Source organism: Bubalus kerabau, chromosome 1, assembly GCF_029407905.1.
Source record: "Bubalus kerabau isolate K-KA32 ecotype Philippines breed swamp buffalo chromosome 1, PCC_UOA_SB_1v2, whole genome shotgun sequence".
NCBI classification, from domain to species: Eukaryota; Metazoa; Chordata; class Mammalia; order Artiodactyla; family Bovidae; genus Bubalus; species Bubalus kerabau.
The window spans coordinates 186171799-186193628 of NC_073624.1; the positions used below are offsets into that span (position 1 = coordinate 186171799).

The 21830-nt window shown below is 43.5% G+C and overlaps 1 protein-coding gene across 1 annotated transcript in view; it reads right to left on the bottom strand.

The window, feature by feature from the left end:
• Positions 1-5166: 5166 nt before the first annotated feature.
• LOC129624620 (adhesion G protein-coupled receptor E1-like) overlaps positions 5167-21830 on the bottom strand; it is a 77074-nt gene continuing 60410 nt past the window's right edge. Inside the window, exons 13-21 of the mRNA XM_055542801.1 lie at positions 21231-21430; positions 20420-20590; positions 17361-17555; positions 14062-14297; positions 11478-11544; positions 10681-10772; positions 9455-9623; positions 9235-9339; positions 5167-5172 (exon numbers count right to left, since the gene is read on the bottom strand). Coding sequence (XP_055398776.1) covers positions 5167-5172; positions 9235-9339; positions 9455-9623; positions 10681-10772; positions 11478-11544; positions 14062-14297; positions 17361-17555; positions 20420-20590; positions 21231-21430 — 1241 coding nt within the window. The remainder of the gene's footprint in view (positions 5173-9234; positions 9340-9454; positions 9624-10680; positions 10773-11477; positions 11545-14061; positions 14298-17360; positions 17556-20419; positions 20591-21230; positions 21431-21830) is intronic.

Genomic DNA, 21830 nt, shown 5'->3' on the forward strand with positions numbered 1-21830 from the left:
CAGAAATGGAATTTCCATACTCCTGTATAATGATTACGATACACCCTTCTAAAGCTTCCAGAACACCTGCCTGAGTGAGCTGATAGATATGGAGGTTTGGAGAAGCTGCCACTGAAAAGACAAGAGTGAAGTCAGAAGGGTGGAGAGTATCAGTGTGTCCAAAAGGCCTCGGACATGGCTCAACTGAACTGAAAAGACCTATGTGGCTACATGGAGGCCCCTTAAGTTAAGGATAGGCTGGGAGATGGTGCTGCGGTGTTCATGAGTGTACGTAACTCTGTGCCTAAGTGCAGCAGCTCTGGAGCCCAGGAGACAGTGGCAGCCCCCACAATGGGTACAGAACTGCTTCTTACAGCCCAGGTCAACCTGCATCTCAGCGTTCTGTAGACTTGACCAGGCCGTGGGTTGAGATTGCTGTGCTGAGCAGGGAAAGATACCCTGGAGAGGCATATGAAGGACTTTCAAGATCAAAGCAGAGAAAAGGATGGGAGAAACACGCCCTGCTCCTGCTGCTAAGTCGAGTCAGTCATGTCTGTCTCTGTGCGACCCCATAGACAGCAGCCCCTCACGCTCCTCTGTCCCTGGGATTCTCCAGGCAAGAATACTGGAGTGGGTTGCCATTGCCTTCTCTGGAAACACGCCCTGAGCAGATATCAAATAATACTTCAGCAACACCCACAAACTCCTGAGGAGGATTTTTTTTTTTTCTGAGAACTAAGAAAGAGGAAGGAAGACAATCTGAGATCCTGTGGTTCAAACCTAGATATGGAAACTGAGCCAACCCATATTTGTAAGTAAGGCAGGTGAAGCTTGAGAGTTTCAAATTACATGAAAACTGGTTTTTTTTTTTTATCATGTTGGGCATGATTCGTGAAGTAAGGTTTCAGAAGATGGAATATTGATTATAAAGAAGTGAGATGCATGTGTGCTAAGTCACTTCAGTCGTGTGCAATTCTTTGTGACCTTATGGACTGTAGCTCGCCAGGCTCTTCTGTCCATGGGATTCTCCAGGCAAGAATACTGGAGTGGGTTTCCGTTCCCTCCTCCAGGAGATCTTCCCGACCCAGGGATGGAACTCACGTCTCTTATGTCTCCTGCATTGGCAGGTAGTTTCCTTACCACTAGCGCCACCTAGGGCTAAAAATTGCAAATAGCATTGGATGCCGTACCTTATAGAACTGCAAAAGAGAAGACGTGCTCCCTCCCAAGAAAAGCATTAGAAATGTCTCCTTCTGCTGCTTTTCCTATTTTTTTAAAAGATGAAAACACTTTATCAAAAATGTATTTGGAAGTATAACAGCCCTGCAGTCTAAGCACATATTTAATATCTTGTATCAACCTTTAAGGGAGAAGGCAATGGCACCCCACTCCAGTACTCTTGCCTGGAAAATCCCATGGATGGAGGAGCCTGGTAGGCTGCAGTCCATGGGATCGCTAAGAGTCGGACACGACTGAGCGACTTCACTTTCACTTTTCATTTTCATGCATTGGAGAAGGAAATGGCAACCCACTCCAGTGTTCTTGCCTGGAGAATCCCAGGGACGGGGAGGGCTGCCATCTATGGGGTCACACAGAGTAGGACATGACTGAATCGACTTAGCAGCAGCAGCAGCAGTAGCAGCAGCAGCAACCTTTAAAGTGGTAGTTGCTAAGTCATGTCTGAATCTTTGCGTGTCCAACTCTTTGAGTCCCCATGGACTATAGCCCGCCAGGCTCCTCTGTCCATGGAATTCTCCAGGCAAGAATACTGGAGTGGGTATCCATTCCCTTCTCCAGGGGGTCTTCCCAAGCCAGGAATCAAACCTAGGTCTCCTGCATTGGCAGGTGGATTCTTTACTGTCTGAGTCAAGTATAATCAAAGCTTTGGTTTTTCCAGTAGTCATGGATGGATGTGGCTCAGACTGTAAAGCGTCTATCTGCAATGCAGGAGACCTGGGTTCAATCCCTGGGTTGGAAAGATCCCCTGGAGAAGGAAATGGCAGCCCACTCCAGAATTCTTGCCTGGAAAATCCCATGGACAGCGGAACCTGGTAGGTTACCGTCCATGGGGTCTCAAAGAGTCGGACACGACTGAGCGACTTCACTTTCACTTTCACTATGGATGGATGTGAGAGTTGGACCATAAAGAAGGTTGAGCGCCAAAGAATTGATGCTTTTGAACTATGGCTCTGGAAAAGACTCTTGAGAGCCCCTTGTACACAAGGAAATCAATCCAGTCAATCCTAAGGGAAATCAACATTGAATATTCATTGGAAGGACTGGTGCTGAAGCTACAGCTCCAGGACTTTGGCCAGCCATCTCATTGGGAAGGACCCTGACACTGGGAAAAATAGAGGGTAGGAGGAGAAGGAGGCGATGGAGGATGAGATGGCCGAACAGCATCATCGACTCAATGGACAAGAGTTTGAGCAAACTCTGGGAAATAATGAAGGACAGGGAAGCCTAGAGTGCTGCAGTCCATGGGGTCAGAGTCAGACATGACTGAGTGACTGAACAACAACAAAATAACCTATAATGGAAGATAATCTGAAAAAGAATATATATACATATGAATTAATTTGATGTATACCTGAAATTAACACATTTTAAAAACTTTTAATTTTGTATTGGGATATAGCCAGTTAACAATGTTCCGATGGTTTTAGGTGAATAGTGAAGGGACTCAGCCATACATATACAAGTATACATTCTCCCCCAAATTGTCCTCCCACCTAGGTGGCCACACAACATTGGGCAGAGTTTCATGTAACACATTTTAAATCAACTATACTTCAATTAAAAAAAAAGTTGCATTCTAGTCTCAATAAAGCCAAATGGAAAATGATACAGATGAACCTGTTTGCAGGGCAGGAATGAAGACGCCCTCGTAGAGAACAGGCTTGTGGGCACAGGGTGGGAAGGAGAGGGTGAGATGAATTGAGAGAGGAGCACTGATATATATACACTGCCACGTGTAAAATAGATAGCTAGGAAGAAGCTACTGTAGCACAGGGAGCTCAGCTCAGAGCTCTGTGATGATCTAGAAGGGTGGGATGGGGGGATGTGGGAGGGTGGCTCAAGAGGGAGGCGATATACATCGAGCTGATTCACAATGTTGTACAGCAGAAATCAACACAACATAGTAAAGTTATACTCCAATTAAAAATAAATAAATAAGATCATTTAAAAAGTTAAATGGTATGGTAAACAATCTTTAAGATCTTTTAGAAAGGAAAAGGTTTATCAGAATGTCTGAGAAGTTTGGAACATCATTTGAAATAAACATCTTTTTAGTGCCGTTCAGAATCTCATTAGAATGAGCTCTAAACACATATCCAAATGCTCATACAAGTTCTTCTGTTTGCTGGTCATGAGGATGGGCAGAGTCGTTATTACTGTTGGTGTGTCTCCCTGACCCCCTTTTTGGGTCAGTTGTCTGCCCCCTTCTGAAAATGCTCAGTCGTGTCTGACTCTTTGAGATCCCATGGACAGTAGCCTGCCAGGCTCCTCTGTCCGTGGATTCTCCAGGCAAGGATACTGGAGTGGGTTGCCATTCCCTTCTCCAGGGGATTTCCCAACCAGGGATCAAACCCGTGTCTTCAGCATTGCAGGCATTCCCGTTCTAGCTATAGGATTCGTTGCCGTCTGAGCCACCAGCCCTGCAATGCTCTGTTGGAAATTGGTCTCCATGAAGCAGGAGCTGCTAAACATCTTCCCATCACAGCGTGGGCCGCACACAGCCAGTAACTGACTGACAGAGATTTTTTTTTAATGGCTGTTTCCCTTGTGTCAAAATGGGATGAGGCTGAGATACAATTCATGGATCAGGCTAAAAGTAAGTTCCAGTCGAGACTGTAAACTTGCCTGGCTCCTTCTATTCCTCATCCTGTTTCTTTCACTTTTTCTCTCTTTTCAGAGCATTCTGTCAATAAATCATGAGCACCAAAATCACCCCTCCCACGTTCCGCTTTTAGGGAACCTGACTTAAGTCACCTGTTGTTATTTTAGAAATAGTAGTGTTCAGTGGAAAACAGTGTGGAGCTTCCTTAAAAAAACAACAACTAGAAACAGAGTGATCATATGATCCAGCAATCCTACTTCCAGATATATATCTGGGAAAGATGAAAAGTCTAATTTGAAAATGTACATGTACCCTAATGTTCATAGCAGCGCTGTTTACAAAATAGCCAAGACACGGAAACAATCTAAATGTCCATGGACAGAGAAATGGATAAAGAAGATGTGGTAAGTATATCCAGTGGAATATTACTTGGCCATTAAAAAGAATGAAATAATGCCATTTGCAGCAACATGGATGGACCTAGAAATTGCGATACTAAGTGAAGTAAGTCAGACAGAGAAGGAGAAATATCATATGACATCCCTTATATATGGAATCTAAAAAGAAATGATACAAATTAACTTACGTTCAAAACAGAAAGAAACTCACAGACTTAGAGAATGAACTTATGGTTACCAGGGGGAAGTATGTGATGGACATGTACACACTGCTATATGTAAAATGGATAACCAAAAGGGACCTACTGTATAGCACAGAGAACTCTGCTCAGTGTTATGTGGCAGCCTGGACGGGAGGGGAGTTTGGGGGAGAATGGATACATGTATGTGTGTGGCTGAGTCCCTTTGCTGTCCACCTGAAACTATCACAACATTGTTTGTTAATTGGCTATACCCCAGTACCAGGGGAAAAAAAGTTTAAAAAAGAGCTGGAGGGTTCTTGGTTGAAAAGCAAGCCAGCCAGTCAGAAAACAAATCATTTATTAAGGGCTACTCTGTGTGTGAAGCATGTGATAGAAGCTGGAGAGGCACGCTTAAAGCCACACATCAGTGGACTTGGGACAAATCAAAGTGGTAGCCAGAAGTTCTTGGTCCTGCCATCTCACTGCGATCTGTTATCTCCATAAAACTCTGAAAAGTCAGAGTTGCAGAACATGGAAGATAAAATGGTAAGCTGGAACAGAAGCTCTTCTTTTCTCACCAGGGCAGGAAGCCATGGGAAGACCACCCCACCCAATCATCCATAATCCAAATTTCCCAGAGAGTTCTAGGGCTGGCGAGATACTGCATTTCCACATTAAGCTGAGAAGAGATTTCAGAGAAGGCTTCTGCAGGCACCTGCTTTCCTGAGATGTTGTTCCACTGTATATTTGAAAGCAAGAAGAGACTTCAACCCTGTGAGAGAAATCAGGATCAGAATCAATGGCAGGATTAGTACAATTTGAATTCAGGGATCATATATATGTGGGCACAGGTCTTACAAATACAGGCAGAGATAAATATGGCAACAAAAACTAGAAGGATAAACATTAAAATGTTAGCAATGATTACCTCCAGGCACTGTTGACAAACTCAAAAGCTATTCTCAGCCTCTTGACTATTGATATTCCCATTCTAGAAGCTAGAAAGCAGAATACTTGTTTTGTCAAATTCCTCTGTAACTCTAAGTGTTCATGTGATACTGTTCTGACCAATTAGGTGAAAGGGAAATTCACTAAGGGGCTTCTGGAAAAGCTTTTGTTTCTTCTTAAAGAGAGAGGGTTGAAAGGTGAGTTTGCCACTCTGTCCCATCATTCTTCTTCCTGCCTTGAACATGGTCATGATTACTGGAGCTATGGCAGCCACCTTGCAACCATGAAAATAATTGATGAAAAGTCAGTATGTTATTGGTGAGATGGAAAACTAGGAAGAGCTTAGATCCTTAGCAATCTTACTAAGCAACCGAACCAATACCAGCAACGCCTAACTCTGAGCTTCTATTCTTGCAATAAAAAGAACTTCCTATTTATTTAAGCCACTGGATCTTAGTTACTTGTTCTTGGAATACATCAGAGGGGGAAAATTAATAAGACATTCTGGTAGGAGATGGAAGACCACAAAAGATAAATGCAATAAATAAGGGAATTGTAGAAAGTAGATTGTTAGAAAGTACTGAAAAGAAAATCAAGAAAAGGGGGTGGGAGAAGCATGAATACCTGGATGGATGAATAGGAAGCTGCACAAAATAGAGTTACCAGAGGAAATTCTATTGAAAAGAAATGACTGGAACAAAGATTTGAAGGAAGTGAGGGAGTTATCTATGTGGGTGTCAGGACAAAAACATTCAAGGCATTCAAGAACATTCAGTTCAAGGCTCCAAAGGAGGAAGTGAGCCTGGCATGTCTGAAGAATCTTGAGCAGACCAGTGTGGGTGGAGCAAAGTAAAATGAGGGGTCTATTAATAGATGACAAGGACAGGAAGGAAAAGAGAGTCAGATCAGATAAGGCCATGTGGGCCACAAGGAGGACTTTGGCTTTGACTCTGAATAAGGTGGGAGCCATGGAGTGTTGTAGGTAGCTGTTGCTGCTGCTAAGTCACTTCAGTCGTGTCCGACTCTGTGTGACCCCATAGACGTCAACCCACCAGGCTCTCCTGCCCCTGGGATTCTCCAGGCAAGAACACTGGAGTGGGTTGCCATTTCCTTCTCCAATGCATGAAAGCAAAAAGTGAAAGTGAAGTCGCTCAGTCGTTTCCGACTCTTAGCAACCCCATGGACTGCAGCCTACCAGGCTCCTCCGTCCATGGGATTTTCCAGGCAAGAGTACTGGAGTGGGGTGCCGTTGTAGGTAGAGAAGGGAAGATATCTGACTTGGGTGTTCACAAGTACCCTCCAGTTGCTGCAAGGAGAACAGACCAAAGATAAGGCAGGGGAAAGATTAGAGAGGCAGCAAGGTAGACCTCTTTTGAGTTTATTTCCATCATCCTGGATAGAGACAATAGGACTTGGACCACAGTAGAAGGAATGAAGGGAAAGAGAAGCAACCAGATTCGAGATCTATTTTGAGGAAGAATCAACAGGATTTGCTGACGGAGCAGAGATGAGGGAAGGGGAGAGGAAAGGCGGGGTCAAGCAGAGTCCACGTTAATTTCACAACTTCACTCTTGAACAATAGAAAAATAGAGGGCCCTCTGTGGAAATGAGAGGTGGGGGAACCTGCTGATGTAACATATTCCAAATGAGATGCTTATGTGGGACAGGTTGCCTCTGAAACATCTATTGGATATCTAAGTAGGCACTTGGTAGGTGGTAGGTTATATGAGTATATATCTCAGGAGACAAGGCTGGACTGCATGTTATTTAAATTTTGGGGGTCGTTGCTAATAGATGGTGGTACAGCCATGAAACTGAATGAGATCCATTGTGCAGAAGACAATGTGCGCTTCAATGGATAATGATGTGTTGTCAGGGGATACCTTCTCTGGGTTATCTGGCCCTGATCTGTAGCGGAACTACTTTACAATTTTATCCATTTGAAGCAACTGACAGTGATGGGAAATAATTTCACGGAAAAAATAGTTTTGTCTCTACTTGTGCATTCATGTCGATAATTGAGATTATATATGTATTATAATTAATACACTAGTACACAAACACATTTGTGAATTTTATGTGTTATGTAATATAAATGATTCTATACAACTTCTAAATATGTATATTATATGTACATTTATATATTAAATAATATGAATAATTATATATAATGTCTATATATTTAACATTTTATGTACAATTTGTATATAATATAAACTTATATTTATATAGTACATAATTTGAAATGTATATATTATGCAATATGAATAATTACATATACAAAGTCTGTATATACAATTATATGTATAATTTATATATTACATATAAAATTTTTATATACTATATGTATTTATCAGAGAAGGAAATGGCAACCCACTCCAGTACTCTTGCCTGGAAGCTCTATATATTTGTACTTATATGTATATGTATACTTATATGTATATTTATACTTATATATATTTATATTTATTAATATATAGTTGGGCTTCCCTGGTGGCTCAGTGGTAAAGAATCCTCATGCCAATAAAGGAGACATGGGTTCAATCCCTGGGTTGCGAAGATCCCCTGGAGCAGAATATGGCAACCTACTCCAGTATTCCTACCTGGGAAATCCCATGGACAGAGGAGCCTGGCAGACTATAGTCCATGGAGTCACAAAGAGTGGGACATGTCTTAGCAACTAAACAACAATAACAAATATAAAATTTATATATTATAATATGAATAATTAGATATAATGTTTGTTTATTTACAATTATGTGTATAATTACGATATATAATTATGTTATATTATATATACTACATTTATTTACCAATGAGGAAACCAGGCAGATGTTATACCTGGTTCAAAAGACAACACAAAGAGCATACATATGTATAAATTAAAAGTATAGTAATATTATGTATTATGTATACATTGTGAACATTGTATACATTATATGAGTGCTATGCATTATGTATACATTATATGTTATATGTATGATGTAATACACAGACATGTCTGTTCTTTGCATTCTCTTGTGAGCTAGTTACAACATCTGCTCATTCTTTCAATGATTAATAAGCAGAATAAAATCCTTAATATATGCTTATTTCATATCCATGAGTCATGATTTTATCTTTTTTAGTTTGCACAGCTACTGAAATGCAGAGATGGGATTTAAACCCAGGCAGCCTAGCTCCCCAATCCCCACCTTTAAATACCACAGTTTATCAAATGAGTTAGTACACATGAACGTCAAAGCTATGGTTTTTCCAGTAGTCATGTACAGATACAAGAGTTGGACCATAAAGAAGGCTGAGCACCAAAAAATTGACGCTTTTGAACTGTGCTGGTGGTGGTTTAGTTTCTCAGTCGTATCTGACTCTTGCAACCACATGGACTGCCACCAGGCTCCTCTGTCCATGGAACCCTCGAGGCAAAAACACCGGAGTGGGTTGCCATTTCCTTCTCTGCCTTTGACCTGTAGTGCTGGAGAAAACCTTAAGAGTCTCTTGGACAGCAAGGAGATCAAACCAGTTAATCCTAAAGGAAATCAACCCTGACTATTCATTGGAAGGACTGATGCTGAAGCTGAAGCACCAATACTTTGGCCAGCTGATGGGAAGAGTCGACTCACCGGAAAAGACCCTGATGCTAGGGAAGATTGAGGGCAGGAGGAGAAGGGGACAACAGAAGATGAGATGGTTGGATGGTTACCACCAACTCAATGAACATGAGTTTGAGCAAACTCTGGGAGACAGTGAAGGACAGGAAAGTCTGGTGTGCTGCAGTCCATGGGGTCACATAGAGTTGGACACAACTGAGCGATGAAACAACAAATGCTTAGCTTACAGCACATAACACTCGGTCTGACCAGAACATGCAGACAACACACAGTCTCACCGTTTTGGAAGTGGAGGGAACGGACGACAGTAAGATCCCTGAGGTCTGGGTCTCAGAGCTGGGTTTGGTCTTCCTGGTCATGCATCTTCTGTATTCTTCCCGTACCTGAAGGTGGATACACACCATGGGGAGATGAATCACGTTTAGATACAGGGGGAGTGTGTGTGGCAGGGGCAAGCTCCCTGGAAGGAGCAGGGCTGGGAGGGCAGCAGGTACGCACCTGGCGGCTGAGCACACAATGAATGAGGAAGATGAAGGCCCCCTGCAAGCTGTTGATGACGGTGAACAGATAAGCCATGATATTGGCCATGGGTCCAATTTGGAAAATGCCTAACACCCAGGAGCACCCCAAGATGAAGATCTGGGCAAAGGCTTTGAAGGTCAGCAACCTGGAGGGGAAGATATGCAGAGGATATAGTTCTGGCTGTCACCCTCATGGGCCACCACACTCCCAGGTATAGTCTGAGGCTGCCACCACGTGACCCATCACCTGGGTGAGAATCAATGTGGAACACAGGTTCCAAGCCTAGAGGTAGGGAAGTCAAACCCTACAGCCATTGAAAAGGCAATTGGCTTACAGGTACACATGGTCACAAAGATGTGTGGACACATGTGTTGAATGCAATATTGTCTATGGTAATAAAAGGCTAGACATAAAGCAACCAAGCCATGGAAGCAACCTAAATGGTCATCAGCAGATGGATGCATAAAGAAGATGTGGTACATATAGACAATGGAATATTACATAGCCATAAAAAAGGATGAAATAATGTCATTTGCAGCAACATGGATGGACCTAGAGATGATCATACTAAGTAAATCAGACAGAGAAAGACAAATACCATATGATATCACTTATATGGGGAATTTGAAATATGGCACAAATGAAGCTATCTACAAAACAAACAGACTCACAGACACGGAGAACAGACTTGTGGTTACCAAGGAGGAGGGGGTATGGGGGAGGGGTGGAATGAGAGTCTGGAGTTGGTGTGTGTGTTCAGTCACTCAGTGGGGTCTGACTCTTTGTGATCCCATGGACTGTAGCCTGCCAGGCTCCTCTGTCTATGGAATTCTCCAAGCAAGAATATTGGAGTGCTCTTCTCTGGGGGATCTTCCCAACCCAGGGATCAAATTCAGGTCTTCCACATTGCAGGTGGATTCTTTATCATCTGAGCCACCAGATCATTTAAATAAACTGTGTTCCATCCTTACACTGAAACACTATATCTTATAAAAAGGTATTGTCAATAGATTTTAGTATTGGAAACACTCGTTCCTCCTAGCAATGGTGCTAAGGCATGCTTCACATGCCTTCCTGATCTAGACACTGTGCTATATTCCATTTAGAGTGCGGGACCAGGCTTACAAAAGGTACTCAGTGAATATTTGGGGAAAGAAAGAAAGGAGACTAGAAGATGAGGGGAAAGGAAGGCTGGACCGTACCTGGTGTCTTTGAGTGTGGAGACTTCCGCATTGACACTAGAAAGCTTCTGCCTCAGGATGCATAGTGTCCAAGTCAGGAGGATAGAATTGACCTACAGAGCCAAGCAGAAGGGATGGAAAGACTGGATATACAAATGGATGATGGCCAGACCATTTATGAAAAGAGAACGTTGACCTATAGTCTGCAGTAACCACTCCAGGAAGCCAAACAATAACTCCTTCAGCAACTCAGCCCAGATGATCAGACCTTGACTGATAGTTGACAGCCTCCCTCATTTCTGCTCTGCTTCCAAATTAGGACCAAAAGGAAAAAGCCAGTATATAACCCTAACCAATCACCTAGGATGCCCTGCATTTAATCAGCCTACCTGTAGAGTCCTTGGGTCCACAGCCTCTGAGCAGGGCATACCTGAAACCTTCTGTTTTTTCCTCTATAAAACTTTCCCACTCATCTGCCTGTTTTTGAGTCTCTGACAAAAGCAAGTGATTTGACAAATGAAAGTGGCTGACTCCCTTACCATGTGTGTTCGTTCTCAGTCGCTCAGTCGTCTCCGACTCTTTGCAACCCCATGGACTGTAGCCCGCCAGGCTTCTCTGTCCATGGGATTCTCCAGGCAAGAATACTGGAGTGGGTTGCCATGCCCTCCTCCAGGGGATCTTCCCAACCCAGGGATTGAACCTGCTTTTCTTACATCTCCTGCATTGGGAGGCGGGTTCTTTACCACGCAGCGCACCTGGGAAGCCCTGGGTCTCTTTGATCCTCCTCCAAAACACACCAAACCAAGCAATCAACTTACCACTATAATTGTGCACACCGGCCCCAGGAAGCTCCAGATGAACCCCGTTTCTGTATTCAGCCAGCAGCTATAAAGAAAAACAGGAGTCAGTCATTGTATCAAAGTCCTAACCCTAAAATGACTCACACCCTGCCAGATATGCTTATGGAAGAGTATTGGAGGATGAGGTTGAAGTGAAAATTTTCACGATGACCAGGCCACATTTCAGTTTTCTTCTTTCAGACCTTCTTCTTTAGTGACCGTTTCTGAAATGTTCTCTTAACGCCTGGGATAGAGATCATTTCTCAGTTCATAACTTTTGTATTCCCTCTCTCCAAAACTCTCCATGGTACACATTGTCGTTCAATTCTCAGCTCGAATATCACCTCCTCTGAAAAGTCACACTGTGTCTGGTCCTTCCCTAGCAGAATTTGCTGAATTTTTTTTTCATAACATCTATCAGTATCATAAATTATCTTGCTCAGTTGTTTGTTTAAATTGTCTATCTTTCCCTACTAGACTATGAGCTGCAGGAGAATTTGTACTTTGAATTTTTTGTTTATCTCTGAATACCCAGCACTCAGTCCAAAGCCTGGCATGGATGAGGCATTCTGTAATTACTTGTTAATAGAAATGAAGTGAGAAATGGAGTGTTTCCTGCCATATCAGTAAACAAGGATGTCATAGCCATCAGCGATTCCAGCCCTCCAAAAGTGAATTTCTGAGCCTGGAGGGCAATCAGGAAAAACAATACCTGCTATCAGACAGCCATAAACCACTCCCCACGATGAGCACTGAGGACCTAGGTGTGGGGATGTGAAAAACCAGGATACTGGCCCCAGATAGCTGGGATGCAAATGTAAAGAATGATTTTAGTGAGCCCAGACTTTGTTAACAAAGGTCCATATAGTCAGTTATGGTTTTTTCAGTAGTCACGTATGGTCCAAGAGTTGGACCATAAAGAAGGCTGAGTGCTGAAGAATTAATGCTTTTGTACTGTGGTACTGGAGAGTGAGAGTCCCTTGGACAGCAAGGAGATCAAACCAGTCAATCCTAAAGGAAATTAATCCTGAATATTCATTGGAAGGACAGATGTTGAAGCTGAAGCACCAATACTTTGGCCACCTGATAAGAAGAGCTGACTCACTGGAAAAGACCCTGATGCTGGGAAAGATTGAGGGCAGGAGGAGAAGGGGGCAACAGAGGAGGAGATGGTTGGATGGCATCACTGACTCAATGGACATAAGTTTGAATAAATTCCAGGTAATAGTGAGGGACAGGGAAACCTGGCGTGCTGCAGTCCTTGGGGTCACAAAGAGCTGGACACGACTGAGCGACTGAACAACTGTAGCTACTATCTTCTCACACAGAACCTTTGATAAGCCTACCTCACTACCTGTGGCGGATTCATTTTGATATTTGGAAAAACTAATACAATTATGTAAAGTTTAAAAATAAAATAAAATTAAAAAAAATTAAGTCAAACCCCTAAAAAAAAAAAATAAATAAATAAAACAGACCATGGCAGAGTATTTTCTAAGCCATAAAAAGGGACGAATTTGGGTCAGTTGTAGTGAGGTGGATGTACCTAGAGCCTGTTATACAGAGCAAAGTAAATCAGAAAGAGAAAAACAAATATTGTGTATTAATGCATATACACGGAATCTAGAAAAATGGTACTGATGAAAGTATTTGCAGAGAAGGAATGAAAATGCAGATGTAGAGAACAGATTTGTGAACACAGTGGAGGAAGGAGAGGGTGGGACGAATTGAGAAAGTAGCATTGAGATACACACACTATCATGTGTGAAATAGATAGCTAGTGCATGCATGCCCAGTTGCTTCAGTCGTGTCTGACTCTTTGCAACCCTATGGACTGTAGTCTGCCAGGCTCCTATCGTCCATGGGGTTGTTAGTGAGAAGCTGCTGGGTAATACAGGGAGCCCAGCATGGTGCTCTGTGACAACCTAGAGAGACTGGGGTGGTAGAGGGGAGGGAGGCTCACAAGGGAGGGGACATATACATAATTATGATTGATTCACATTGTTGTATGGCAGAAACCAACACATTGTAAAGCAATTTTCCTCCAATTAAAAACTAAATGAAAAAAGAGAGACCAAAAATAACATTTATAATGCTTTACACTGTACCAGACACCGTCTAAATATTTTGCAGATACTAACTCATTTAACACCCACAATAACACTATAATATAGGCATTGCCATCAGCTTGCATATAATAGATGAGGAAATGAGAGTATAGAGTTTAAGTAAGTTGCCCAAGACAGCATAGCTAGATAGTGGTGTAGCCAGGATCCAGACCCAAGCAAGTTGGCTCTAGAGTCCACGAACTGAAAACTTTGCAATCAAGTTTGCTGTTTCCATTGCCACTACCCACCGATAATATAATGCAAACAATGGCTTCCGGATTTGTGCAGTGCACAACCTGGGCTACTGCCCCTGGCAGCCCATAAAGTAAGAGCTCAATATATGGTAGCCATGACTACTGCTCCTGTTATTGTTCTTTTGTGTGTTCATTTAATTATCACCACGGAAAAATTAATAATAACAATAATTTTCAGGGAAAGAGAAGAATGTCACTTACCGATTATACATCCCATAACCCTGTGGTTGTAAGCCAGCAGAGACAGCCACCACCAGCCCTGGGAGCCCATAGCCAAAGGCGCAGAGATACAGCATCTTAATGTTTCGAGAACTGAAGTAATTCACCACTTTCAGGTTCCGGACCATAAGGAAGAGCATCACAGCCTCCACCAGCATCCAGAAGAAGCACGCAAGGAAAAGGTAGTGCAGAAAGCCTGCGATGAGGGCGCAGCCGATCTGCAGAAGAGAATCAGGCACCTTCAGTCTCCCTTACTCCAGGGAGTATATTCAGAGGAAGAAGGCATAGAAGGGGCTCTTCTGTTGCTGTTGCTCTTGCTTTTGATAGGTAAGAAGTGGATTTATTTAGCGTGCGCATTATTTATTTAGAATGTGTATCTATACATTCCATATGGCTTCCCAAGTGGCTCAGTGGTAAAGAATCCTGACAATGCAGGAGATGCAGGACATGTGGGTTCGATCCCTGGGTTGGGAAGATCCCCTGGAGGAGGGCATGGCAACCCACTGTATTCTTGCCTTGAGAATCCCATGGACAGAGGAACCTGGTGGGCTACAGTCCATGGGGTCACAAAAAGTCAGACGTGACTGAGCATGCACACCACACACCCCCCCACACACACACACACACATTCCATGACAGAATTCTGTCTATCTCAAAAGGCAAAAGCAGCTGTGGTTAGTTTTTATGGGCTGGGTAATTTCATAGGCTAACAAGTAGGAAGATTATTTCAACTATATATTTGGGGGAAGGAGCAGGGGTTTCCAGGAATTGGGCCACTGCCCACGTTTTGGTCTTTGATGGTGGGCCTGGGTGCCTATGAGTGGTCATGTAGCATCCTAATGTATTATAGTAGTGTATAATGAGGCTCAAGGTCTACCGCAAGTTGAATCTTCTGCCATCTTGGACCCGCTGCTGCTAAGTTGCTTCAGTCGGGTCCGACTCTGTGCGACCCCATAGATGGCAGCCCACCAGGCTCCTCCATCCTTGGGATTCTCCAGGCAAGAATACCAGAGTGGGTTGCCATTTCCTTCTCTTGGACCAAGTTGGCTCTAATCAGTTCATATTGTATCCTCACCAGCTATGTCCTTCTTTCAGGGTTGTGTCCTGCCTCCTTCCCTGATTCATGTTGATGTATGGCAGAAGCCAGCACAGAATTGTAAAGCAATTATCTTCCGATAAAATTAAAAAAAAAACAACCATAATGTGGCTACTTTGACTGGACTTCCCCAAACACGGCCTCTTCATTCATTCCACAAATATTTATAGATATAGTCTTCACTACAGGTAGTTCCATCCCTTTAGTAGGGACACCAATCATTCTGGTTTCCCTAGAAATGAGTTTTCTCAGGATGTACAGCTTCCAGTGCTAAAACTGGGAGAATTTGAGAGAAAAACAGATAGATGACCACCCTACTTTAGGGGATGTTTGAAGATACAGGGGTGGGGGGAGGAGAAGGGATCCACAAACTACAGCCATGGACTGGTTGCAGGTTTTGTAATTAACATTTCATTGACACACAGCCTTCCCCATTTACGTATCCTCTATGGCTGCTTTCAGGCTTCCCTGGTGTCTCAGCGGGTAAAGAACCCGGGTGCCAGTGCCAGGAGATGGGTGGGGGGAGGTTCAGTCTCTGTGTCAGAAAGATCCCCTGGAGAAGGAAATGGCAACCCACTCCAGTATTCTTGCCCCATGGATAGAGGAGCCTGACGGGGTACAGTCCATGGGGTCACAAAGAGACACGACTGAGTGACTAAACAGCAACATGGCTGTTTTCATGCTAAAGTGGCGGAGTTGAGCAGTTGCCAACGGAGACCACGGCATCTGCAAAATTAAAAATATTTTTATCTGCTTCTTTACAGGAAAATTTTGTTCACCCTTGGTCCCATGATGACAGGTGGGGAGTGCTACTAGCCTTTGGTTCCCAAGGGGTCTAGGAAGTGAAACATCCCATAGTGAGAGGGTAGTTCTGCTTTAAGAATGATCATCCCACCTGAAATGTCAGTAGTGCTTCCTTTGGAAATACCCCGAGAATCTACTGTTTTGGACACAGTTAATGGACCTTAATTGGCCAAAAGTTCTTGTTCTCATGGGGCACACAATCTTGTGGAAGAGGTAGATACACAATGAGTAAAACAACAACCACAAAAATCAATATGGTTTCAAATATTAATAGGTGCTGGGAAAAGATGCAAAATAGAGTGTTTGAAAAGTAAAATTTCTCACCTATGGATGCAACTAGAGATGATCACACTAAGTGAAGTAAGTCAGAAAGAGAAAACAATTACTGTATGATATCATTTATATGTGGAATCTAAACTATGGCACAAATGAACACATACATAGTGAATAGACTCACTGTCGCCAAGGTGGGGGGAGGGAGAAGGATGAACTGGGAGTTTGGGGTTGTTAGATGCAAATTATTAAATTTAGAATGGATAGACACAAGGTCCTACTGTACAGCACAGAGAACTACGCTGAACATCCGGTGATAAACCATAATAGAAAAGTATATTAAGAAAGAGTGCACTTATGTATATAAATGAGTCACTTTGTTGTATAGCAGAGATTGCCACAACACTGTAAATCAACTATATTTCAGTTTTTAAACAAAGAATTTCTCAACTGTCGCATTACTAATATTTATAACACTGCTATTGCTGTGCTGTGTGCAATCATGTCTGACTCTCTGTAACCCCAGAGGAGCCCACCAGGCTCCTCTGTCCATGGGATTCTCCAGGCAGGAATGGAATGGGTAACCATTTCTTCCTCCAGGGATCTTCCTGATCCAGGGATTGAACCCGGGTCTCCTGTGACTCCCGTACTGGCAGGGGGATTCTTTACCAACTGAGCCACCTGGGAAGTCCCTATTTGTAACACTATTGCCTTATTATTTTCTGCTATGGGAAGATGAGGGAGACTGTCCTGTGCATTGTAAGATGTTTAGCAGCATCCCCTCCCAAAGGTGACAACTAGCAACATCTCCAGATATTGCCAAGTGTCCCCTGAGGACACAGAATCAGCCTGGGTAAGAACCAAAGGCTTAAAGTGTAGGAAGAGAGACCACCCCCATACATTACATGATCAGGAAAAATCATTCTAAACTAAGACCTATCACCAGAAGGCATCAACTAGAAGCTGGCAGATGAGTATGGAAAGAGGGGAAAGCATGTGCAAAGGTCCTGAGGCGGAAACTGGCATTGAGGGAGTTAGGTGAGGATGAGCAGAAGCAGATGGGGAGATGATGGGGATGGATGGGGTCAAAGCCTGAGGGATATGAGACCTGGCTGTCAGTCTTGTCCACACCAGTGAGAAACAACATCTTGGCCAAGAAGAGGCATATGCAGAGATGCAGGTGGATGTAGGTGTTCTGGTTTCGGAGGGTGCGGCACAGAAGGAAGGTGATGATGGCCATGGCAAGACACACCAGTGAGATGATCGTGCCCACGTGACTAATGAGGTACAGGGTGAACTCCATCTGTCAGAAAAGAGATACACTGTTGGCCTCCGAGAATGACCAGTTATAACCCCCAGGCAGCAAAAAGAACTATCCAGACTCTTGGCTTGGGTATATAGAGCTTGGAAGCTTTTTCTCCCTCGGGCGCTCTGTGTGAAGTAGATATTGTTCATCACCACCCTTCGGCATCCATCAGCACCCATTCTCATCCCTCTCCTATGCCCTATTCCTATAGGGTAAGACATCTACAAACTGCATTTCCCATAATCTCTCGGGGCTAAGGTCCTGAACATCATTTAGGTTCTCCAGTGAGATGCACACATGAAGGTTTTAAAAGGCAGGATGGAGGCAGATACCACTTTTCTGCAGACAGGATTGAGCTATGGCTGGACTCCACATTCCGACTATCCGATCTTTAATTTCATGGATGTGGGGTGAAATGCCAAAGGTAATTTATGACCTCTGGCTGCAGAGGGGTGATCTTGAAGCCACATTCAAGTGGCAGAACCCCTGACTTCAAGACCTCCATCCCTTCCAAGAATTCTGTGAGCATCCAAGCCCCTGTATTAAAATACTTTCCTTGACATACCTTGAGAGGTTCCTGTTACCTGCACTGAACCAGGACTGATAATAGGTGTTCCGAGATGCTCCAACTTCCGGGAGTGGAGGTGACAAGTTGAGTCCTTCCCTATGCCATTATTTGTAATTAATTTTATTGGGGTGCTTTCTGTGTGTTAAAGATATGCCAGGCACCAGCTTCTCTATGATGTTGTGATATAGTGGTTAAGACTACAATTCTGCCAGTTTCTGGCTGTTTAAGCTTGGGCAAGATACCTAACTGCTCTGTGCCCGTTTCCTCCTCTGTTAAAATGAGGATACCAACAGTAAGTATCATGTGGAATAGTTCCAAGAGGATTCCATGAAAATGCTTAAAGTACTTACAACAGTGCAGAAAACATGCATAAGTGTTCATCATCATTTTCTCTTTTTCCCTAATTAAATGCTGATGCTTTTAATTTTTTGTTTTTGTCTTTTGGCCACACCTTGTGGTATCTTAGTTCCTAGACCAGGGATTGAACCCAGGACATGGAAGTGAAAGTGCTGAATCCTAATCACTGGACTGCCAGGGAACTCCTGAGTCATCATTTTTCTCTTGTTCTCATTTTTAAGATGAAAAAATTTGGCTCAGCTCAGAGAGGTTGAGTGATACACCAATGGAAACACAGCTACAAAGTGATTGAGGTGGGACTTGAAACTAGGCTAGACTTGCTCTGGATCGAATTTTCTTAAGTCTTAAGCCTTATATTCCTCTAAGTAGCAATTTAGGACCTGCTTGGCAGAGAACTGAACTTGGGATCCTGTGATAGACAAGGATACCCATCACAGCACCAATGAGCCTGTCTTTCCTCTCTACCAAATCTAACTTCTCACCAAGGCTTATTTCATGTTCCACCTCCTTCCTGACTTAACCCCAGTTCTCAGTGACACAACTCTCAGTTTCTGTAACACAAATTCTTGCACCATTTACAGGCAGATCTCAGAGACAGTGCAGGTTCAATTCCAGACCACCGCAATAAAGCAAATATTGGCAATAAAATGAGTCACATGAATTTTTATCTCCCAGTGCATATAAAAGTTATGTTTACATGCCACCATACTCACCATACACATTTAAAGTGTATAATAGCATATGTCTGGGAAATGTAGATACTTATTTAAAAATACTTTATTGCTAAAAGATGCTACCATCATCTGAGCCTTCAGTGAGTCATAATCTTTTTGCTGGTAGGTTTAAGATATTGCAAGAACGACCAAAATGTGACACAGAGACATGAAGTGAGCAAATGCTGTTGGGAAAGCGGTGCCAACAGACTTGCTCAATGCACACAGGGTTGCCACAAACCTTCAATTTGTTTTCTCTGTTTTTTTAAAAAGTGATGTCTGCAAAGTGCAATAAAATGAAGCATGCCTATGGACAATTTTGTAGAAAGAGACCTCTGGACTCAGGCCATCCTGGGTTTGAATCCCATCTCTACTAATTACTGGCTTCATGACTAAACAGACTATTGAGGTCCAGCCTCCTGTCCTGAAAAGTGCATCTAAAAAGAGCTAAAGAGTCAGGCACATTGTGTGTTAAGGCGCTTCAGTCGTGTCTGACTCTTTTCGACTCCATGGACTATATCTTGCCAGGCTTCTCTGTCCATGGGATTCTCCAGGAAAGAATACTGGAGTGAGTTGCCATTTCCTTCTCCAGGGGATCTTCCCAATCCAGGGATCAAACCCACATCACTTTACATCTCCTGCATTGGCAGGTGGGTTCTTTACCACTAGTGCCACCTGGGAAGCCCAGGTGTTCTGTAAGTGGGGTTTGTGGTTATTATCGTGCCTGCACCTGTTTAGCGGAGAAGGCAATGGCAACCCACTCCAGTACTCTTGCCTGGAAAATCCCATGGACGGAGGAGCCTGGTGGGCTGCAGTCCATGGGGTCCCTAAGAGTCGGACACGACTGAGCGACTTCACTTTCACTTTTCACTTTCATGCATTGGAGAAGGAAATGGCACCCCACTCCAGTGTTCTTGCCTGGAGAATCCCAGGGATGGGGGAGCCTGGTGGGCTGCCGTCTATGGGGTCGCACAGAGTCGGACACGACTGAAGAGACCTAGCAGCAGCAGCACCTGTTTAGGGTCAGTTCTCATTTCATATACCAGTGTCATGGCTTCTCAACCAGACCATGAATTCTCTAAGGGCAGAGACACGGTACACACCCCTTCTGTCCCCATGACTCCCTCCCACAATGCCCAATTCTATGAGAGGCACACAATGAATGTTAATCAGTATTTTCCCATTGGATTTGAGGATCCAGACTACAGAGCGTCATTACTGACCGTGACCTCCCCGGAAGCCATGATGACGGCCAAGTTCACCATTCGGTTACAGCCGCAGACAGTATGCGTCTTGGAAGCTTCAAGGAGCACACAGCCTGATGGTGTCCATCTGCCTCCCTCCACGTCCGGTTTCCAGGAAACGCAGATAGCACTCTCAAAATCCTGCTTTGGCTGAAAATTCAGAGCCTTTAGTTACCTGAGAATCCATCTTGAATGGATTCAACCTGACCAACCTCAAGAAGATGTGGGCACGTTCTGTATGGAATGGAGAAAAATGCTGATATTTCAATGTGCAGTGATAAAAAGAAATGTCTCGGGTGCCAGACCTGTATCCATTACTAATTTGGTTATAATTAATATAAATAAAGTTCATGTAAATGTTCCTGCATCAACGTTACTTAATCTAACCTCAACCTTGCCCATTGATGAATGGAAAAATGCCACATTGAAATAGAAGAGCTCATTTTTCTAGCAGTGGATTTTGGGAAGTGGTTGAGTTATCAGAAATTGTGGACACTCGCTGCTTAATGTTGTCACTAAGTCGTGTCCAACTCTTTGCGACTCCATGGATTGTAGCCCACCAGGCTCCTCTGTCCATGGGATTTTTACAGGAAAGAATACTGGAGTGGGTTGCCATTTCATTCTCCAGGGGAATGTTCCAACCCAGGGATCAAACCCATGTCTCCTGCGTTAGCAGGTAGATTCTTTATCACTGAGTCACCAGGGAAGATCTGCTTAATGGGTCCCTGTCAAAAAATGAGAGTTAAGCCAATAGAGGATGTGGAGGCCCAGTGAAAACCTCGTCACCAACCTTAATGTTCTCCAGAGTATAGATGACTGGTTTAGAGAACCCGTCTTTCTTCCCTCCTGTTATGATGCCCCCAACAACACGAGAATTCATCTTCAGCTTCTTCTTGGAGATGGCCCAGGGGATCTGAAGATCTTTCAAGAAGCGCTCATCCAAAATAGACTCCATACCCGCAAAGGAAACGAAAGCCACCCCGTTGATCCCTGAAATTTCCCCCCCAAATTAAAAAAAAAGCCAATCATTTGCTTAGTAGCTATTACAGATGACCAGCTCATCCACACATACACACACACTTTAATATCTCACTTATTTCTGCACCTTCACTGGCCTCCTCTGAGGACTGAAACACCAGTGGACTTCCAGATAGTAAACTCTCATCAGAAACTTTTAAAAAAATCTGAGACTTCCCTGGTGGTCCAATGGTTACAAATCTACCTCGCAATGTAGGGAACGCAGGTTTGATCCCTGGTCAGGGAACTAAGATCCCACATGCCACGGGGCAATTGAGTCCAAGCACCAGAAGTAGAGCTACCATGTACCACAACAGAGACTCAACACAGCCAAATAAATAAATTAACTTGAAAAAAAAAAATCCTGAGGTGG